The 20779-nt window shown below is 40.6% G+C and overlaps 1 protein-coding gene across 4 annotated transcripts in view; it reads left to right on the forward strand.

Annotated features, from left to right (window-relative positions):
* def8 (differentially expressed in FDCP 8 homolog) overlaps positions 1–20779 on the forward strand; it is a 169262-nt gene that overhangs the window by 89729 nt on the left and 58754 nt on the right. For 2 of the 4 annotated variants that reach the window (XM_051134718.1, XM_051134719.1), the window contains exons 2-3: positions 440–559; positions 2450–2547. In XM_051134718.1, coding sequence (XP_050990675.1) covers positions 454–559; positions 2450–2547 — 204 coding nt within the window. In that variant the 5' untranslated portion in view covers positions 440–453. Of the gene's footprint in view, positions 1–439; positions 560–1437; positions 1555–2335; positions 2370–2449; positions 2548–20779 lie in introns of those variants that run through there. The other 2 variants (XM_051134717.1, XM_051134720.1) reach the window with 2 other exon arrangements.

Raw genomic sequence — 20779 nt, forward strand, 5'->3', positions numbered from 1 at the left:
CATTAATAAATACATTTGACATTGAACATAAATAAATACTTAAAACCTCAAAATTCATCCTGTGAGAATCTAATGGCTTTAATTTTATGCCAATTTTGGATTAAAAACTATTTTGTTAAATATTTATTTTGTATAAAATTAAATAAAAACAGTACAGTGCATTTTCTACACAGTAAATTTAAATTTCTATAACATTTTTATATTTCTTTTTTTATGTTTCACTGCAATAATCTGCTAATTGTCTTTTATGAAAAGAGACCAACCTTAGGTCTGTATTCCAACATACAGGTGTTGCTCTCTCAGAAGAGCTGAAAGTTTGTTCTGTCATAGAATCTAAAAAGAAAAAAGGTGACATGGAATGATGACAGAATTTTACTTTTTGTTTAAACTATCCCTTTAGATGTATTATTTTACTTATTGATAATGTGTCTTTCTACAGATGTGACCAGTGTCATGGAATATAATGAAAGACTTGCTCGTTTTCGTCAGGGTCATGTCAATCCCTTTGACAGGAGAGAGATCGACAGCAGCACTGAGGGGAAGGACCCTCCAAAACATGGTGTGTTAACTTTTATTAAACATACATATGTACTACTCCTCTCCTGAAGGTATAGGCCAATGTTTTTTTTGTTTGTTTGTTTTTTTACAGGGAAAGGTATTTCTTGAGAGAATTTGTGGATCACATTATGTAATTTGAAATATATGCATGGCTAAATGCATGGTTCCAACCTTATCTAAATTGCTGCACATTAGCTTCTTTTAGTGGGAAATTGTTTTTTTCTGAAAGTGATTTCAGTGATATCCTTTCTTTGTGTTTATTGTTAAAGCTGTTGCATGGTTTCCAGTTCTAAGAGAATTGAAATGGTTGTATAGTTGTAGTTATCATCCTTGGTATGAACACAGCCCCTGACACAGAAGGACAAGGATATCACAAGAGACTCGATACGCTTTTAAAAGTAAAGGTTCTTTATTGGCATTGATGGTCCCATGAAAAACCTTTAATATCCATGTAAGCTTTCTGTTGCACAGAAGGTTCTTTCACACTAAGAACTTTTTTTTTTTAAGAACTGTTCACTGTTCTTTTGGGGATATTTTATGTTTCATCTAAGGCATCATTGCTAAAAATGCCCTTTTAGGACCTTTGCTTTTAAGAGTGAACCGTCAGTATGCAACCACATAGCAAGCACCAATTATACCTGCTATATTGCAAACAAGATACTATATAGCAAAGTTGTGGCAGACAACCACCTATAAACATTTTGGCAGCATGTTTTGCATGATTAAGCACCACTGTTTTTTAATCAGAAAAAGTAAAAAAGTGACATTGCATGTCTAGGTGTTTAAGAAAATCAGGGATGTGAGACTGTTAGAGAGAAAAATGAACTGAAACTAGATGACAGAAGTGGTGACTGTTGTGTCACTTCCTGGATTGAACAGCAAATATGCACATTTACAAAAAGACACAAAGACTCAGTCTCCCTCTTCAGTTGGCATATTTGACATTCTCTGTAACAGGTGCATGTGAAAACATGCTGTGCTGTGACGTCTATGCAGGTCAGTACAAACAGAGTCTTATGTATAAATAATATAACCTTTTTAAAATAAATAACTAAATAAAAACTCAAATACTGTCCTAACAAACTGACAAAATGTGCTTTATTTATTTATTTAAAAGAAACGGATCCCTAGCTTTGAATTTTTGCAGTGTTTTATATGTTCTCGCTTTGCTGATGTTTCTGCAACCTTTGACTCTATGAGAGCAATTTCATGTGAGAACACTGATAGCTTTTATTCTATTACAAAAGCGCCTCAACTGTTTAAGTTAGTTTTTTTCTTAGTTTATGTTTGCTTTCTGTTAATTTATTGTTGACTTAAAGTTTTGAGATTTTAGCTTCTAGCAAAAATTGGTTGTGATTTTACAGTTTATTTTTTATTTGGAAAAATAAAACATTACACACTGCTTGCAGTTCGCATACTTATGCTACATTGTTTACTTTTGCTGATAAAGGTAAAATTCCTCATTGAGTAAGGTCTGTTTTATACATATACAGTACAGTACTTTGGCTTACTTTGGTATTTGTGCATACTAAACAATGACTTACAAATCTAGTCTCTCTGTCAAACAAATACTACTTTTCTCTGCATTCTCTAATATGACTTTTTAACAGACTGCATAAGATTCTTGTTTGGCGTAGGGTTAGATGTTAAAGATGTTAAAATTAACTGGACTTTTTTACAGTTAGTTACTTTTTACCAAGTTGTACAACTCAAAGACACTTCACCACTGTTTGCATGTTCCTTTTGTTAATGATTACATGAAAGCACGCGATGTCACACAGACTTCATATTGATGTTCAGTTGATGTTCATGTAGGTGTTCAGTGAGAAATAAGAGTTGTTGCTCAAGGAAAGATCAGTGTGTGATCTAAATCAATATCATGTTTCCACAGAGGTGAGGTCGGAGATCTTTTCCTCAGAATCCAAAACTCAAAGTTCAGATCGAGCAATGGATCTGGGCTTGGCTGAAGATCATTTCTCTCGACCCGTGGTAAGTACTCAATCTGCAGTTGTTCTGCTATTGAAAAACAAAGATTGCTTAAGCAGTGCTTACAGAGCAGTGCTGTTGTGGGATTAGTGTTAGTTAGCATGCTAAGCTAACACAGTTTACTGTTGCTGTTACAAAATATACAGAGAATACAGAAAATAACTTTCTTACAATACTAATGTTCTGTGATATTGATCTGCAAGCAGGATCAAAACCAGAGAACTCATATGTTTTGCGCACAAAGTTTCATTAACCTAAATCATGTTTAGTAGTCTAAACAAACACTCACACATTAGGGTTGTAACGGTATGAGATTTCCACGGTATAATCGTCTCAGAAAAAATCACTAATTCTTATCAGTAACAATGACTTTTAAAAGAATAAGAACAAGTTGTTTGAGTGAACAAATCCTTTATTGCAGCAAATTGGAAGCCATTTTAATGAAAGTATTAAAATCTCTCTTCTGAAAAAATAAATAAATAAACAAATAAAGCTATAAGCCTTATGTATATCCACATCACACATTAACCTTTTAATTAATGTTTTGAAATATTATCAAATGAAAATTTAACAACTTTTAATTTTGGCAAAGTGCCTCACAACAGAGGTATAGGCTACTAAGTTAAAGCGTGGACAAACATGGTATTCCTTAAAAATAATGTTTAAATTCATTATTATAAAGAATATTATTTTTGTTGTTGTTGTTGTTGTTATAACTTTTAAGTACATTGTATAATGCTAATATATTTCTGTCATAACTTCAAGTTTAATCAAACTTTTATTTTGACAGATTGTAGCGGACCTTTGAAGTTTCAGAATGTATTTGACAATGGTTTTTCTCAAAAATACGGAGCCTGGGACGTCACCTGTAGGAGAAAAAAAATCAATCCGTGGCGACGGTTTTGCATTTCGTCCCCTCAGTTTATAAACCGTACTCACAAATTCTTAAACTGTTCTCTCTGTTTAACAAATCATGCCCACAGATTAATAAACCGTACCCACAAATTTCCAATCCATTCGCTCATTTCCAAAACTGTAAACAGTTATTTAAAAATAAAGCATTGATGAATTATTTTATGATAAATAATAATAATTAATAATAATTATAAGTCTAATAATAAGTATTATTATGTTTATTATTAGTAGTACTACTATTATTATTACATTTCAGTTGCATATGCATTTAGAAGAAGCTTTTTTCCAAAACGACTTACAAAAGAGGAACAAATTAGTCAAAAGGCAGGTTTAGGCCCAATCCCAATTCTACCCCTTACCCCTGCACTTTCCCCTACCCCTCCATTTGGCGTGTTCACGTGAAGGGGTAGGGGTGTCTCAATTCTCTTTTGGTTGGAGGGGTGGGGGAAGGGGAAGGGCTAGCTAGCCCTCCAAACGAAGATTTTTCGGGACCTCACTTCAAACGAAGGGCTGAGAGAAATTTCCAACATGGCTGCTCACTCGAGCAAGCGGACCCATAAATGTAAGTAATTTTGCCATTAATAAGGATTTCTATGACAATTTTTCATTATATGTATATTACCTTCAATCTTGTGTTTGTGTTTACGGTGATGTTCTGTAAAGAAACATTTGCAAAAAAATCGCTGCAATCCACACAACTGCTATGACTGACGGTAACATCTTGTAATTTGTGATAAACATCAGTGCTTGTCCTCTGACGTAACGTTAGGAGCTAGCGACAATGTATGATGACATATAACAGTGTAGTAGTGGTGTCCCATTTCTTAGGGGAAAATTTTTAACCCTTCCCCTTTCCACTTCATTTCAAAGGGCAAGGGGAAGGGGCGAGGGGTAGGCAAAGGGATAGAAAATAGAATTGGGATTGGACTTTATTATACAATAATAATAAAGTGCTAGAATTACCACAGATAAACACAAGATTCTGATGCACATCTTTCTCTATTGAAGAGTTGTATCCCATCTCGTTCCCTTTACAATTGATAAAGAATCACTTAAGACAATTTGATGTAGGCCTATTCCACATGATAATATGCAATAAAACAATATACAATATAATTTGTTAACACGTAAGATACCTAGGAGCTTGTTGTTCTCCTAAAATAAATCAGTGAGTACAGTAAACAATGAAAAAGGTGTTAATTTCAAGTGGAAAAATTTCCTTTATTTAAAAGCTGGCTTATTTGCATATTCAGAGTGGGCAGGCAGTTTTGTTTGCCTTTATGATCTGATTAATATATCAAGCATACAATACATGTTATGAGGATGAGGTATACACCAGTGGATAGTGGATTAAACAAGGGTTATCAGTATCATTGATATCATTTCCTTACCTAAACGTGGTATCACTCTTGTGATTAATGAATATTTTGATATCAAACACGGTAGAAATGCCAATATCTAATAATTCTATCATAAGGCATTCATAGAACAGTATCCACAAGTTTCCGGGGGGCGCTACTGTAAAAAAGAACGTTGGTACAACTTCCGGTAAGGCGGTGGACGTAGTACTTTGTAAAGATGCACACCTTTATGTCATTACGTTCTTATGGACAACATATGCTTTTCGAATTTGTGTTCCCACATCATTAGCAAGTTTGGATCGCTAAATCTTGAATGACTGTTAACTAGTGAAATGACATTTGAACCGAGACATCAGAGCTTGTGTTAAAGGACATGCCAGATGAAGCCTTGATTCAAGGCTTGTTAACATAGAAATCACTTTTGTAAAGACCTCACTTTCTGTCCAGTCATGTGCGCGATTCACTTTGCGTGTCCTAATGTTCGACCCCCAGATCTTAGGGTGTTTTCACACCTGGCTCATTTAGTTCGGTTGAATCGCACTAGAGTTCGTTTTCCCTCTTGGGAACCCTCTTGGTTCGTTTGGGCAGGTGTGAATGTAGCAATCGCACTCGAGTGCGCACCAAAAGCGGATCAAAGAAGCGTACCGAGACCTCCTTGAAGAGGTGGTCTCGGTACGCTTTCAAACGAACACTGGAGCGGTTCGGTTGTAGTGAGAAAGCAATCCGATCCAAGGGACCAACGAATCAGGCTTTATCACACTGTATAATGGGTAATTACAGTTCCATGAACAGCAGTAGCTTTGTTGTTTTGCTAATACCGCTTAAAATGAACCTGTGTCTGTCTGCGCTATTCAGAATCAAAGCGCGCCTTTTCATTTTTATAATGCCGTCTTATTGCTCTGTTTGTAGTAGGTGTGTTTTTAAAATGTTGTCCTGACGAATCCTGGACTCCTGCTCAAAATTATAAATTAATATAACGATACCTTAAAAAAAAATGCAACAATAAGCCCGCAAAGCTGTCGTTGTTCCATCCTGATAGATGACAGCTGAACGGAATCCCGGAAAAAAACGTGGAACTTTGACCAATGAGAGGACTCTCGTGGCCACGAGTTTAATGCATAAACAAACCTGCGGTACCATAGTAACCCAGGATTATCAGAAATAGGTTTATTAATATTTTATTTTGAATTAAGAAATTATTATATTAATTGTCATAGAAATTGATACATTATTAAATGATTATATTAACAATAGGCGATGCTGTCTACGCGAATGTTGTGCGCGATGTAGACGGCTTTCAAAAGAAGTTTATCATGAATAAATATGACAAAGTACATCAAATAAAATAGCCCTACAAGAAACATTTTATGCATCCCACAGTCTTGTCCATTAACTGATCCTCTTTTTCCCGTAATATTTGAATTATTCGTTTATATTCGTTATTTTTCCCTTCATTTCGACCTCTTTTAACGTTCTAAATGTAATACTAAATGTTCGACGTGCCAATAAAGCTTTGATTATGCTGTATGACTGGGATTTTTACTGGAATGCAGTTTATAGGTTGAATTTAACATATTTTATTTTATTTCGTCTAATTAATAGATAGCCTATATAAATAGTCATTGACGAGTGAATCATTCACATATTTTTCATTTGTAAATCGTTTAGGGTCACACACGGGCATAAATACAATCATAAAGTCAAAACTTTATTGGCATAATTGTCGTTTACAATATTTGCAAAATATATGGCAAATACCAGCATATACAGAATGTTATTTAGGTAAAGCGATACACAATAAATATAAAAAATATAGCTCTAAGTCACTTATAATTTATTATTATTAGGCTATTATTATTTTAATAACTGGTTAGGGCTATATTTTTTAACGCCTGACAATTATGCCAACAAAGTTTTGACTTTATGATTTATTTATGCGCGTGTGTGACGATAAATGAACTTTCATTTACAAATGAAACGTGAATGATTCATTCCTCAGTGAAACACTGTAGTATTTCTATAGGCTAGTCTATTAATTACACAAAACAAAATAAAATATATGTTAAATTCAACCTTTAAACTACATTCCAGTAAAAATTAGTCATATAGCATATGTCGAGCATTACAGTTTCATTTCCATGTAAAGAGATCAAAATGAAGGGGGGGGAAACGAATATAAACGAAAATAAAAATATAACCAATAATAATAGACTAATAATAATAATAATAATAATAATAATAATAATAATCATAATAATAATAATAATAATCATAATAATACAAATACGGAAAAAAGACGATCAGTTAATAGAAGGATGAATAAAAATGTCTTGTAGACCTATTTTACTGTGTGACGTCGATAAATGATTTAGCCTACAAATGAAACTACGTGAATTATTCACTCTTCAATGAAACACTAGTCTATTAATTAGACTAAATAAAATACAATATATGTTAAATTCACTGCATTCCAGTAAAAATCCCAGTCATAGAACCTTTACAGTATCATTTACATTCAAAACGTTAATTAAAGAGATCGAAATGAAGGGAAAAATAACGAATATGAACGAATGATACAAATATTACAGGAAAAAAAGAGGATCAGTTAAAGGACAAGACTGTGGGATGCATAAAATGTTTCTTGTAGGGCTATTTTATTTGATTTACTTTATGTAATATTTATTCATGATAAACTTCTTTTGAATGCCGTCTACATCGCGCACAGACAGCATTTGCGTAGACAGCATCGTCTACTAAATGTTAATATAATAATTTAATATTGTATTAATTTCTATAACAATATAATTTCTTAATTTAAAATAAAATATTAATAAACCTATCTCTAATAATCCTGGGTTATTATGGTAACGCAGGTTTGTTTATGCATTAAACTCGTGGCCACAAGAAATGCATGTTGTTTCCTCAACATAATAAGACGTGGATGTCGTTACCTCGACAAAATGATCTCGTGGCCACGACATAATATGATGTTCCCACGAGATAATATGACGTTCCCACGAATTAATATCTCGTGGCCACCACATAATATCAGGTTCCCACGAGTTTACATGTCGTGGCCACGACAAACTTTAGTGAACCAATCAGGTCCCCTCCCGGTCACTTTAGAAACTTTGATGTGTGAAAGCGAACCGCACCATGAATAAAAAGCAACACTGTAATAATTTTAACCCCTGTTTCGGAACAAAGCAATCGATCTACAGGTGTGAAAGCACCCTTACTTTGCGAGTACATTTTCATTTTACATTTTTAAATACAGAGTCGTACAAGTAATATGAAGAATGCAAGTTATTTCAGGAAAATTAAATATATGCCATATGCAATTAATATATGTGTACATTATTCTTCTATTACATCATTTAAGAATCATCTGACACATGTTTTCACCAATTTTCGTAAAGTTTTGAGTTTTTGTTTAGTTTTGATAGGCTTTTGGGTATATGTGGCCACGCCCCTTTGTAAATGACCCCGTTATAGCTAACCGAAGGACAAAATTCAACATTTTTTTTTTGATAATTATTGATCTAGAGAGTCCAGAGAATATTACTGCAGTGGTTTGATCGAGATTTGAGCGAAAAACCTAGGACTAGTTCGCAAAAGTAGGTTTTTAACATATTTGTGAATATTTAATGAACTGTTTGATTGACAGCAATGGTTCTTGAGGCAAAGTTGTTCATCATGAGGAGATCTATCAAATGATATGAAGATCTAGTGTTTGTGTGAATATATGAGCATTTATTTAGCCATTTGAAGCCATTTACCATACACAGCTTGTGTTTTTGAAGCCTTTTTAACTGTTATAGCGCCACCTATGGTCCGATCTTCACGAAACTTTGCATGCTTGTTAAGAGTCATCTGACACATGTTTTCTCCAACTTTTGTAAAGTTTTGAGTTTTTGTTTAGGTTTTATAGGCTTTTGGGTATATGTGGCCACGCCCCTTTTCTAAATGACCCCGTTATAGCTAACCAAAGGACAAAAATTCAACATTTTTTTGATAATTATTGATCTAGAGAGTCAGAGAACTGTGCTGCAGTGGTTTGATCGAGATTGAGTGAAAAACCTAGGACTAGTTCGCAAAAGTAGGTTTTTCACATATTTGTGAATAATTAATGAACGGTTTGATTGACAGCAATGGTTCTTGAGGCAAAGTTGTTCATCATGAGGAGATCTATCAAATGATATGCATATTGTGTGGATGTGTGAAACACCACGTGATACAGAGCCATAAAACTCGTTAGCGCCAACTAGTGGCCGATTTCTTTCAAAATTCTTACAGACCTTTAGGGCCATGAGTCGAACATGCCCAGTGAGTTTCGTTCCGATCGGCCTCCGTTAACCTTGTCTAATAGGTGCTCAAACTTCATTGGTCGATGGCGGCCATGTTTTTTGAGATACGCCAATGTTCTCATAGACCCTTATGGCACATTGGACAGAGACACTGCATACCAATTTTCAGGTTGATTGGACTGACGGTTGCGAAGTTATAGCCATTTTTATGTTTTTTTCTCTATTATAGCGCCACCAAGTGGTCAAGCTCCGCAATTTTTTGGATTTGACCAAAGGCTGAGCTTTTACATATGTGTTCTGAGTTTGGTGATGATATGTCATTCTGTTCCAAAGTTATAGCCTTTTTACTAAAAGTGGCCCCGCCTCTTTTGAACGTTTTGGCGCCCCTTTGCGACTGTGAGTCAAAAGTTTAACTTTTTTTTGATAATTATTGATCTAGGGAGTCTGGAGAACTGTGCTGCAGTGGTTTGATCGAGATTGAGTGAATAACCTAGGACTAGTTCACAAAAGTAGGTTTTTCACATATTTGTGAATATGTAATAAACGACTTGATTGACAGCAATGGTTCTTGAGGCAAAGTTGCTCAGCATGAGGAGATCTATCATATGGTATGAAGTTCTAGTGTTTCTGTGATTATATGAGCATGTTATAGCAATTTAAGGCAATTTACTTTTGAAATTTTGTGTTTTTGAAGCCTTTTTAACTGTCATAGCGCCACCTATGGTCCGATCTCCATGAAATTTTACATGCTTCTTAAGAGTCATCTGACACATGTTTTCTCCAACTTTTGTAAAGTTTTGAGTTTTTGTTTAGGTTTTATAGGCTTTTGGGTATATGTGGCCACGCCCCTTTTCTAAATGACCCCGTTATAGCTACCCAAAGGACAAAATTCCACATTTTTTTGATAATTATTGATCTAGAGAGTCTGGAGAACTGCGCTGCAGTGGTTTGATCGAGATTGAGCGAAAAACCTAGGACTAGTTCGCAAAAGTAGGTTTTTCACATATTTGTGAATAATTAATGAATGATTTGATTGACAGCAATGGTTCTTGAGGCAAAGTTGCTCAGCATGTGGAGATCTATCAAATGATATGCATATTGTGTGGATGTGTGAAACACCACGTGAGTGAGGCACGTTACAGAGGCAAAAAACTCGTTAGCGCCAACTAGTGGCCGATTTCTTTCAAAATTCTTACAGACCTTTAGGGCCATGAGTCGAACATGCCCAGTGAGTTTCGTTCCGATCGGCCTCGTTAACCTTGTCTAATGGGTGCTCAAACTTCATTGGCCGATGGCGGCCATGTTTTTTGAGATACGCCAATGTCCTCATAGACCCTTATGGCACATTGGACAGAGACACTGCATACCAATTTTCAGGTCGATCGGACTAACGATTGCATAGTTATAGTCATTTTTATGTTTTTTCAGGCTTTATAGCGCCACCAAGTGGCAGAGCTGTGCAATTTTTTTTATTTGACCAAAGATTGAGCTTATACACATGTGTACCGAGTTTGGTGAAGATATCTCATTCCATTCAAAAGTTATAGCCAAATGTAAAAATTGGCTAATGTTACCATAAACTTTTTGGCATTCCTATTCGACCGTGAGTCAAAATTTCAACTTTTTTTTGATAATTATTGATATTCAGTGTCCAGAGAACATTTCTGCACTGGTTTGGTTCCGATCGGGCGAAAAACCTAGGACTAGTTCGCAAAAGTAGGTTTCGGACATAACGCCATTTTGCGGAAAAACCGGGCTTCGTACGAAAAATCTGCGCCAGTGCACTTTTTGTGCGTATTGACCCAAGGATTGCAACGATGTAAAGTTTTTGAGTCTACGACAAAAAAAATGTACGAGCTAGGGCCAAAAATGTAAAAAAAAAAGTTAGCTTTTTTTTTGCGCTGTAGCGCCACCTTTAGGCCGATTGGGCCGGTTCTTTGCGCCTGAGTAGCGAGGAGGACTACTACCTTCTGACCAAGTTTCAGCTCTCTAGGCCTTACGGTTTGGGCTGCACGATCAATACACCCTTAATTTATAACTTATGTGACATACCTTTATCTGCGAATATGATCAAACATATCAGATGTATTGCCTGCTTTTGCAGCCACTTTGCGTCCACATTTTTTGCAATTTGGATCTGTCCTTAAGGACAACCCCACGTTAGTTTTTTTTGTATAGATATATATATATCCGAAGAATTCCCATTCTACAGATTTAAATGTGTGTACATGCGTGTAAGCACAGCCAAGTGAATGCAGAGTGAAGCAGCCAAGCGAAAATAAGTCGCGTATGTGCTGTTTTTTTTTGTTTTTTTTTAACCAGTAGATATGCAAATACTTGCGATATGATAACCATGCACATTCAAACGGTGATAGACCGTCATACCGGTATATCGTTACAACCCTATCACACATACATACTGTACATACATGGGGGAAAGGGGAGTAGAATTGAATGAATATGACCATTAGAACCCAGAGAATGAAGCTATGGAAAGGAGTTTATTAACCACCTGAGCAGAAACCATCAACACCGTTTTGTAAGCTCTGTACAGCTACAAGGTCATATGATGTTGCTAAAAAAGAACATTATTTTGTGTATTTGGTGTAATGCAATGTGTTTACGCAGTTCAAGGTTTAAAAAAGTTGAAATTTCAATGTTGCTCCTCTCAGCCCTGTCTTTCTGAAATGCATCGATTTTTACAAAGCTCATCCTTGTGAAAAGCGCAGTATGCTCTGATTGGCCAGCTATCCTGTTCGTTGTGATTGGCCGAATACCTCAAGCCTGTGACAGAAATCTTACACCCCTTACCATGTTGTGGTGTGACGAGACAACAATACAAAAACAATAAAACCCATTATAAATGAGTCATTTGTTGCATCCAGTGGGGACATAATTACTGATTATGAATGTCTTTTTACATGTTGCGTTGTGCATGCTGGGTTGTACTGTTCTGGAACAATGATACAACAATGATAAATACAACTTAACTACTGATTTCCAGTTGTGTACTCATTTGGAAGGCCAAACTAAGGATTTTCACTTTCGCATCGAAACACACCACATCTCCATGACATGGCAGTAGCTGCAACAATACTACAGCATAATAAAATTTACTTAAATTTATTTTATTAAATAAATATATGCACAAATAGCTTGTAACACTCCAAAGACAAAGGAAAACATGAAATCTTATATATCTTATATATATGACCCCGTTAAACAATGAAAAAGGTGTTAATTTCAAGTGGAAAATTTTCCTTTATTTGAAAGCTGGCTTATTTGCATAGTCAGAGTGAGCAGGCAGTTTTGTGTGCCTTTATGATCTGATTAATATATCAAGCATACAATACATGTTATGAGGATGTGGTCCAGTGGATAGTGGATTAAAGAAGGGTTATCAGTATCATTGCTATCATTTCCTTACCTAAACGTGGTATCACTCTTGTGATTAATGTATATTTTGATATCAAACATGGTAGAAATACCAATATCTAATAATTCTATCATAAGGCATTCATAGAACAGTATACCATACAAAAGATAATATACAAAAACAGTAATAATACACACAATGTCCTGGGTATATGCATGTTCACTCATAACAAGATTTGTCTACCAATTAATAACACAATTCCTTTTCAGTGGGCAGTATGTGTTTGTTTTAGTGGGAAATATGCAAGAGGGAGACTCTTACTGCATTCTTTTAGTCCATAGAAGCTTTTTTTGTCTAGTTAAGGTGTCCTTGCTGCCATAAAAAAACACCGGCCAACGGGGGGGGGTTGTTCATAGACATCCCCGCACCCAGTTCAGTTGTTGGGTGAGGGTTCAGATGGATTATTTTTTGAATATAGCAAATAATAATCTGATTTGTCCAGCCATTACAAATCATAGCAAGTATCAAACATTTGTTTAATCAGTTCTGTGCAGCTTAATCTGAAGACCATCTGAGCCGATTTTGGACAAATTTTCACAACAATTTAAACTTAGGTTGGTTGCTTAGTAAGATTTGCACCACTTGAGCATGAGTTTGAAGATTATTGTACTTTTGTTAAGTTGCCACTGTGGGCAGATTTTCCTGTGTCACTTGGCTTGCAGGAGAGAATCCATGTGGTGCTGATTGCTTAACGGTAGCATCTCCAAAACCACTCTAGTGGTGAATGGATTGCTGAAGTTGCCCAGACTTGCCTGTAGACTTGTGTGCCAGTTGCTGGGTTGCATGGTGATGCACAACAAAGTTCTTCACAGAGTCTGAGTTTGTAGAGAGCAAAGACTTTGAAGTGTTACGAGCCGGGTTTGACTCTCGTCATCTAGCCTCTTCTTTCTATGTCATCTCTCCCTCCCTCTCTCTCCCCCAGCTGTCGGCTATCGCAATCTGGGTTCGCGCTGATTGCTACGGCACCTGATCCCCACTATGCCCTGATTACCCTCTCTATTTCTACCTGTTTGTTTCTGGGCTTTACTGCCAGATTATTACTCTATATGTCTGAACGCCGTCTCTCTGAGACCCTCTACCTGTTGCAAGATAAGTTTAGTCGTGTCAAGTCAAGTCTAGTCCTCTCGTGTTTATTGTCCGGTCCTGTCGTATTGCAAGTAACTGTCTAGAGTCTTCTTTGTCTGCCCAGTCATCCCGTTTTGCGCCTTCGGCGCCTCATCATTCCCGGGGACTCCCACCGCTGGCTTACTCGTACCTGCTGAGGAATCCCCCCTTGCTGCGCTGCCGGAGTCTGCGCGCTCCAGCTGAGACTGTGACTTTTTGTTCCTGTATTTTCCCTGTTCTGCGCTACAGAAGTGGAAGTAGACGGCAGACAGCCTGTGTTAATATTATTACTATCGTTGCCAAGAACGAATAAAGACTTCTGTTTGCTTTTCCCGGCCTTCGCCTCTGGGTCCTTCACTCTTCTCACAACAGAATAATCTGGCCATATCATGGATCCAGCGAAGGAGACCCCCATTCGCTCCGCTGTCGAACTTCAGGGTGCCATGCTGGGGCGACACCAGGAGGAGCTCTCCGCCGCCAGGTATGCCGTGGAGGGGTTGTCAGCCCAAGTAACTGAATTGACCAACCAGCTGCAGTCCCTGCGCTCTGAACCAACCGTCATACCACCCCGTTTTCATTCAGAGCCTCGGATTAACAATCCTCCCTGCTACTCAGGTCAGCCCACACAGTGCCGTGCTTTTCTTACTCAATGTGAAGTGGTTTTTTCTCTACAGCCTGCCACCTATGCGGCGGATCGCGCTAAGGTCGCTTTCGTCATTTCTCTCCTTTCTGGACGAGCTCGTGACTGGGGAGCGGCAGTGTGGGAGATGGAGGCTGTTTTTTGTGAACATTTTTCTCTTTTTAAGGAGGAGATGATAAAGGTGTTCGACCGCTCTGTCTTCGGCCAGGAGGCTTCTCGTCTGCTCTCATCTCTTCGCCAGGGAAAGCGGTCCGCGGCTGACTACGCGATTGAATTTCGCACCCTGGCCGCCACTTGCGAGTGGAATGAGCCAGCTCTCACGGCGCGTTTCCTGGAGGGTTTGACGGAGGAGGTCAGGGAGGAGATTCTCTCTCGCGATGTGCCGTCTAGTCTGGATCAGATGGTGGAGTTGGCTATCCGCCTTGACAAGCGTTTTGAGTGGCGCCGCCGCGCTCGTGTACCTGTCCCGCCTCTCCAGCCCATCCCAACCTCTTCTTCCTCAGCCACGCCGAGGACCGATCCTGAGCCTATGCAACTGGGCAGCCTTTGCATCTCTGGGGCCGAGCGCCAACGCAGAATTCATCACAGGCTGTGTCTCTACTGTGGCGCTGAGGGACACTTCGCTATCCAGTGTCCAGTAAAAGACAGAGCTCGTCCGTAGATCGGGGAGTACGGGCGAGTGTGACTACCTTCTCCCCAGCTAATTCTCCTCGCACCACCTTTCCAGCTTTGTTGTTTTTCGAAGGATCTTCCCGTTCCTGCTCTGCCCTCATTAACTCGGGAGCCGAGGTCAATTTCATTGATGAGGATTGGGCTCTCCAGCACGGGCTCTCCTCCCCCTTCAAGAACTGGTAGATCCTCTCCCTGTTTACGCTCTGGATGGGAGCGTCTTGTCTAAGATCCTCCGTGTCACCATCCCGGTTAGTCTTACCATTTCTGGCAACCATCAAGAGACTATTACCTTTTTAGTTTTTCGCTCCCCTCTTACCCCAATTTGTTTTGTGTCACCCATGGTTAACTCAGCATAATCCTCAGATAAATTGGGTTAAGGGAACCATTCTTTCTTGTGTCATTTGTCGTGTCATGTCAAGTGTCTAGTCAGGAGGAGCTGTACCTGCTGTGTCTTCTGTTTCTGTATTTCAGGAGGAGCTTGATGACCTTTCTGGTGTCCTGAGGGAGTATCACGATCTGCGGGCAGTGTTCAGCCGGTCCCGGGCCGCTTCTCTCCCTCCTCACCGACCATACGATTGCAGTATTGATCTCATTCCTGGTAGCACGCCTCCGCGAGGTAAACTGTATTCCCTGTCCAACCCTGAACGTGAAGCGCTAGAAAAATATCTCTCCGAATTGCTAGCCGCTGGTACTATCGTTCCCTCTTCGTCTCCCGCCGGCGCGGGGTTATTTTTTGTGGCCAAGAAGGATGGCTCTTTGCGTCCCTGCATTGATTATCTGGGCTTGAACGACATAACTGTCAAGAACCGTTACCCATTGCCACTTATGTCGTCAGCCTTTGAGATTTTTTAGGGAGCAAAGATCTTTACTAAGCTAGACCTCCGTAACGCTTACCATCTAGTACGCATAAAGGAGGGAGACGAATGGAAAACGGCTTTCAATACCCCGCTCGGTCACTTTGAATACCGGGTTCTTCCCTTCGGTTTGGCTAACGCGCCCTCTGTCTTTCAAGCGCTCGTAAATGATGTCCTGAGGGATATGCTTAATATTTTCGTCTTTGTCTATTTGGACGACATACTGATTTTCTCGCCTTCCGTCTCTGATCATGTCCAGCATGTGCATCGTGTATTACAACGTCTGCTGGAGAATCGCCTCTTTGTAAAGGCCGAGAAATGTGTCTTTCATGTCAAGTCGGTAACTTTTTTGGGCCATGTCGTGTCTGCCGATGGCATTAGTATGGATTTAGCGAAGGTGCGTGCCGTGATCGATTGGCCCATTCCTGATTCCCGTACTGCCCTCCAGAGATTTCTGGGATTTGCAAACTTTTACCGGCGCTTTATACGAAACTTCAGTCAAGTAGCCGCACCCCTGACCGCCCTCACCTCTACTCAGACTCGTTTTGTCTGGTCCGAGTCGGCCCAGGAGGCTTTCGATAAGCTTAAGAAATTATTCTCCTCCGCACCTATCTTGATTACCCCGACACCACACGTCAGTTTATTGTCGAAGTCGACGCGTCGAATGTCGGTGTGGGCGCCGTGTTGTCCCAACGTTCTCCGCTGGACAACCGGATTCATCCGTGCGCATTTTTCTCCCATCGTCTCTCGCCAGCCGAGCGCAATTATGATGTTGGCAACCGCGAACTCCTGGCCATCCGTTTAGCACTCGGTGAATGGCGACACTGGCTTGAAGGTGCGGCTCTCCCATTCTTAGTCTGGACAGATCATCGCAACCTCGCCTATATCCGCTCGGCGAAGAGATTAAACGCCAGACAGGCACGCTGGGCCTTATTTTTCGACCGGTTCAATTTTACTATTTCTTTTAGACCCGGTTCCAAGAACACTAAACCCGACGCGCTCTCCCGTCAGTTCGAATCACCAGATGACCCCCCACCCTTAGAGTCTATCCTGCCTAAGGGCCGTGTGGTTAGGGCAGTGGTCTGGGGAATCGAGCAACAGGTCAAAAGAGCTCTCTCTCACGTCACTATCCCTCACGATTGCCCGGAGGGCAAGTTATTCGTTCCCGAGTCTGTGCGTTCAGCGGTACTTCGTTGGAGTCATGCTTCTCGGTTAGCCGTTCACCCCGGAGTTAGGGGTACCCTGACCTCAGTCCGCCAACGTTTTTGGTGGCCTGCCATCGTCCGTGATGTACACCGCTACGTTGCCTCGTGTCCAGTCTGTGCTCAGTCTAAGTCTAGTAATTCTCCTCCTGCCGGTCTGCTTCGCCCCCTACCCATTCCGTCCCGTCCGTGGTCGCACATCGCGCTAGATTTCATCTCAGGGCTGCCATCCTCGGCAGGCAATATGGTAATTCTTACCGTTATTGACCGTTTCTCGAAAGCAGCCCATTTTATTCCTCTACCTAAACTCCCGTCTGCTAAAGAGACCGCTCTTACGGTTTTTGACCACGTCTTTAAGATTCACGGTTTACCCTCCGATATCGTCTCTGACAGAGGTCCACAATTTATCTCCCAATTTTGGAGGGAATTCTGCCGACAGATTGGGGCTACGGTCAGTCTGTCGTCAGGCTTTCACCCACAAACTAATGGTCAAGCCGAACGCGTCAATCAAATTCTCGGGCACCTGCTCCGTACTCTTGCAGCCCATAACCCCGCCTCTTGGTGCGAGAATCTTCGATGGGCCGAATATGCTTATAACTCCTTGCCATCATCCGCTACTGGCCTCTCCCCCTTTCATGCGTGTCTCGGTTATCAACCTCCGGTGTTCTCCTCTCAGGAGGTAGAGGCTTCCGTACCCTCCGTCCAAGCCCTAATCAGTCGTTGTCGACGTACTTGAAGGAAGGTGCGGCAGGCTTTATGTCAAACTAGAAAGCGCACTCGCCGTGCCGCCAACCGCCACCGTTCCCGAGCCCCTCGTTATGTCTGTGGTCAGAGAGTCTGGTTGTCCACTCGTAATTTGCCTCTTCAACCGCCGTCGCGCAAACTTGCACCCAAGTTTATCGGTCCATTTTCTATTGTCAAGGTCCTCAATCCGGTAGCGGTACGTCTAAGACTTCCCAATTATTTACGTCGAGTTCACCCAGTTTTCCACGTCTCTTGTATCAAACCTGTCATCCGCCCTCCCTCCCGTCCTTCCCCTCCCTCCCCCCCTGTCATTGTCGAGAACCCCTCTGTCTTTAAGGTCAGGAAGTTGTTGGCTGTCCGCCCTCGGGGAAGGGGCTTTCAGTATTTGGTCGATTGGGAGGGATACGGTCCGGAGGAGAGAAGCTGGATTCCGGCCCGTGACATCCTGGACCGCTCGCTCATCGATGATTTCCTTCGCTCGCGTCAGTCCTCGGCCTTGGGAGCGCCCGGAGGCGCTCCTCGGGGGAGGGGTACTGTTAGGAGCCGGGTTTGACTCTCGTCATCTAGCCTCTTCTTTCTATGTCATCTCTCCCTCCCTCTCTCTCCCCCAGCTGTCGGCTATCGCAATCTGGGTTTGCGCTGATTGCTACGGCACCTGATCCCCACTATGCCCTGATTACCCTCTCTATTTCTACCTGTTTGTTTCTGGGCTTTACTGCCAGATTATTACTCTATATGTCTGAACGCCGTCTCTCTGAGACCCTCTACCTGTTGCAAGATAAGTTTAGTCGTGTCAAGTCAAGTCTAGTCCTCTCGTGTTTATTGTCCGGTCCTGTCGTATTGCAAGTAACTGTCTAGAGTCTTCTTTGTCTGCCCAGTCATCCCGTTTTGCGCTTTCGGCGCCTCATCATTCCCGGGACTCCCACCGCTGGCTTACTCGTACCTGCTGAGGAATCCCCCCTTGCTGCGCTGCCGGAGTCTGCGCGCTCCAGCTGAGACTGTGACTTTTTGTTCCTGTATTTTCCCTGTTCTGCGCTACAGAAGTGGAAGTAGACGGCAGACAGCCTGTGTTAATATTATTACTATCGTTGCCAAGAACGAATAAAGACTTCTGTTTGCTTTTCCCAGCCTTCGCCTCTGGGTCCTTCACTCTTCTCACAACATGAAGAGTCTTCCTTGTGCTGACGCTATGGAAACTTGGTCAAAGTCACCATATGCACTGAAAGCCAAGATCTGGCCTGTGCCTCAGCACACTGCCAATGAATTGGTATGTCAAGTCAAGTCACCTTTATTTATATACCGCTTTTAACAATACAGAATTGTGACAAAGCGGCTGTACAGTATTAAATAGGAAATAGTACATCAATAATGCAAGGGCAACAGTAAACACTCAATTTCCAGTTAAAGGCAGTTCATCACTGAATTCAGTGATGCCATCATTCAGCTCAGTTCAGTTCAAATAGAATACGATATCGTTTGAAAATTAAGTGTCCCCAACCAAGCAAGCCAGAGGCGACAGCAGCAAGGAACCAAAACTCCATCGGTGACAGAATGGAGCCTTGGGAGAAACCAGGCTCAGTCGGGGGGGCCAGTTCTCCTCTGGCCAGACGTAAAGGACTCATCTGGTTCCTGTGGTCTTGTGCCGATGGCCATCTAGGTGACGAGGTCTTCACTGAGGATCCGTCTCTGGGGCTCATCTAGTTGACGTGGTCTCCGCTGACATTCAGGGCTGCAGAGGTCATCTCTAGATGCCGATCCACCGTGTGGGCTGGGTACGGACTGGATCCGGGGGGACTGCAGTGATCATCTGATCTGGATACAGACCGGATCTGGTGGTTAAGGTGACCTAGGAATAAGAAAGAAACAGATTAATATTAGCGTAGATGCCATTCTTCTTACGATGCACGAGTACATCAGGTGTTATGGGAAGTGTTCCCGGTTCCGGCTGACCTAAATTAATGCAGCCTAACAGTCCTTTAACGGATTAGAATTTTAGAAAAGTGTTAATGTGTTATGTGTGAGCCAGGTTAAAGAGATGGGTCTTTAATCTAGATTTAAACTGACAGAGTGTGTCTGCATCCCGAACAGTGTTAGGTAGATTGTTCCAGAGTTTGGGCGCTAAATAAGAAAATGATCTGCTGCCCCCAGTTGATTTTGATATTCTAGGTATTATCAAATTGCCAGTTTTGAGAACGCAGCGAACGTGAGGGACTATAATGTGATAAGAGCTCGTTTAGGTACTGAGCAGCTAAAACTTTCAGGGCTTTATAAGTAATTAGCAAGATTTTAAAATCTATACAATGTTTAATAGGGAGCCAGTGCAGTGTTGACAGAACTGGTATGGTCATACTTTCTGGTTCTAGTAAGGACTCTAGCTGCTGCATTGTGGTTCAGCTGGAGTTTGTTTATTAAACGTGTAGAACAACCACCCAATAAAGTATTACAGTAATCTAAACTTCATTTCTGCATTTGAAATTGAGAGCATAGGTCGTAATTTAGATATGTTTTTGAGACTGAAAAATGCGGTTTTGCAAATGCTAAAGATGTGGCTTTCGAAGGAAAGATTGCTATCAAATAGCACACCTAGGTTCCCAACTGATGATAAAGAATTGACAGATCAGCCATCAAGTATTAGACAGTGTTTTAGGTTATTACACGCTGAGGTTTTAGGTCCAATAATTAGCACCTCTGTTTTTTCAGAATTTAGCAGTAAGAAATTACTCATCCAGTTTTTTTTTATCTCAACTATACAATCCGTTAGTTTTTCAAATTGGTATGTTTCGCTGATGATATCTCCCAAGGATAACATGTAAAGCGTAAAAAGTAATGGCCCTAGTACTGAACCTTGAGGTACTCCATACTGCACTTGTGATTGATATGATACCTCTTTATTCACTGCCACGAATTGATGGCGGTCAGATAAGTACAATTTAAACCATGCCAATGCACTACCACTAATGACAACATAATTTTCAAGTCTGTTCAAGAGAATGTTGTGGT

This window comes from Labeo rohita, chromosome 18, assembly GCF_022985175.1.
Source record: "Labeo rohita strain BAU-BD-2019 chromosome 18, IGBB_LRoh.1.0, whole genome shotgun sequence".
NCBI classification, from domain to species: domain Eukaryota; kingdom Metazoa; phylum Chordata; class Actinopteri; order Cypriniformes; family Cyprinidae; genus Labeo; species Labeo rohita.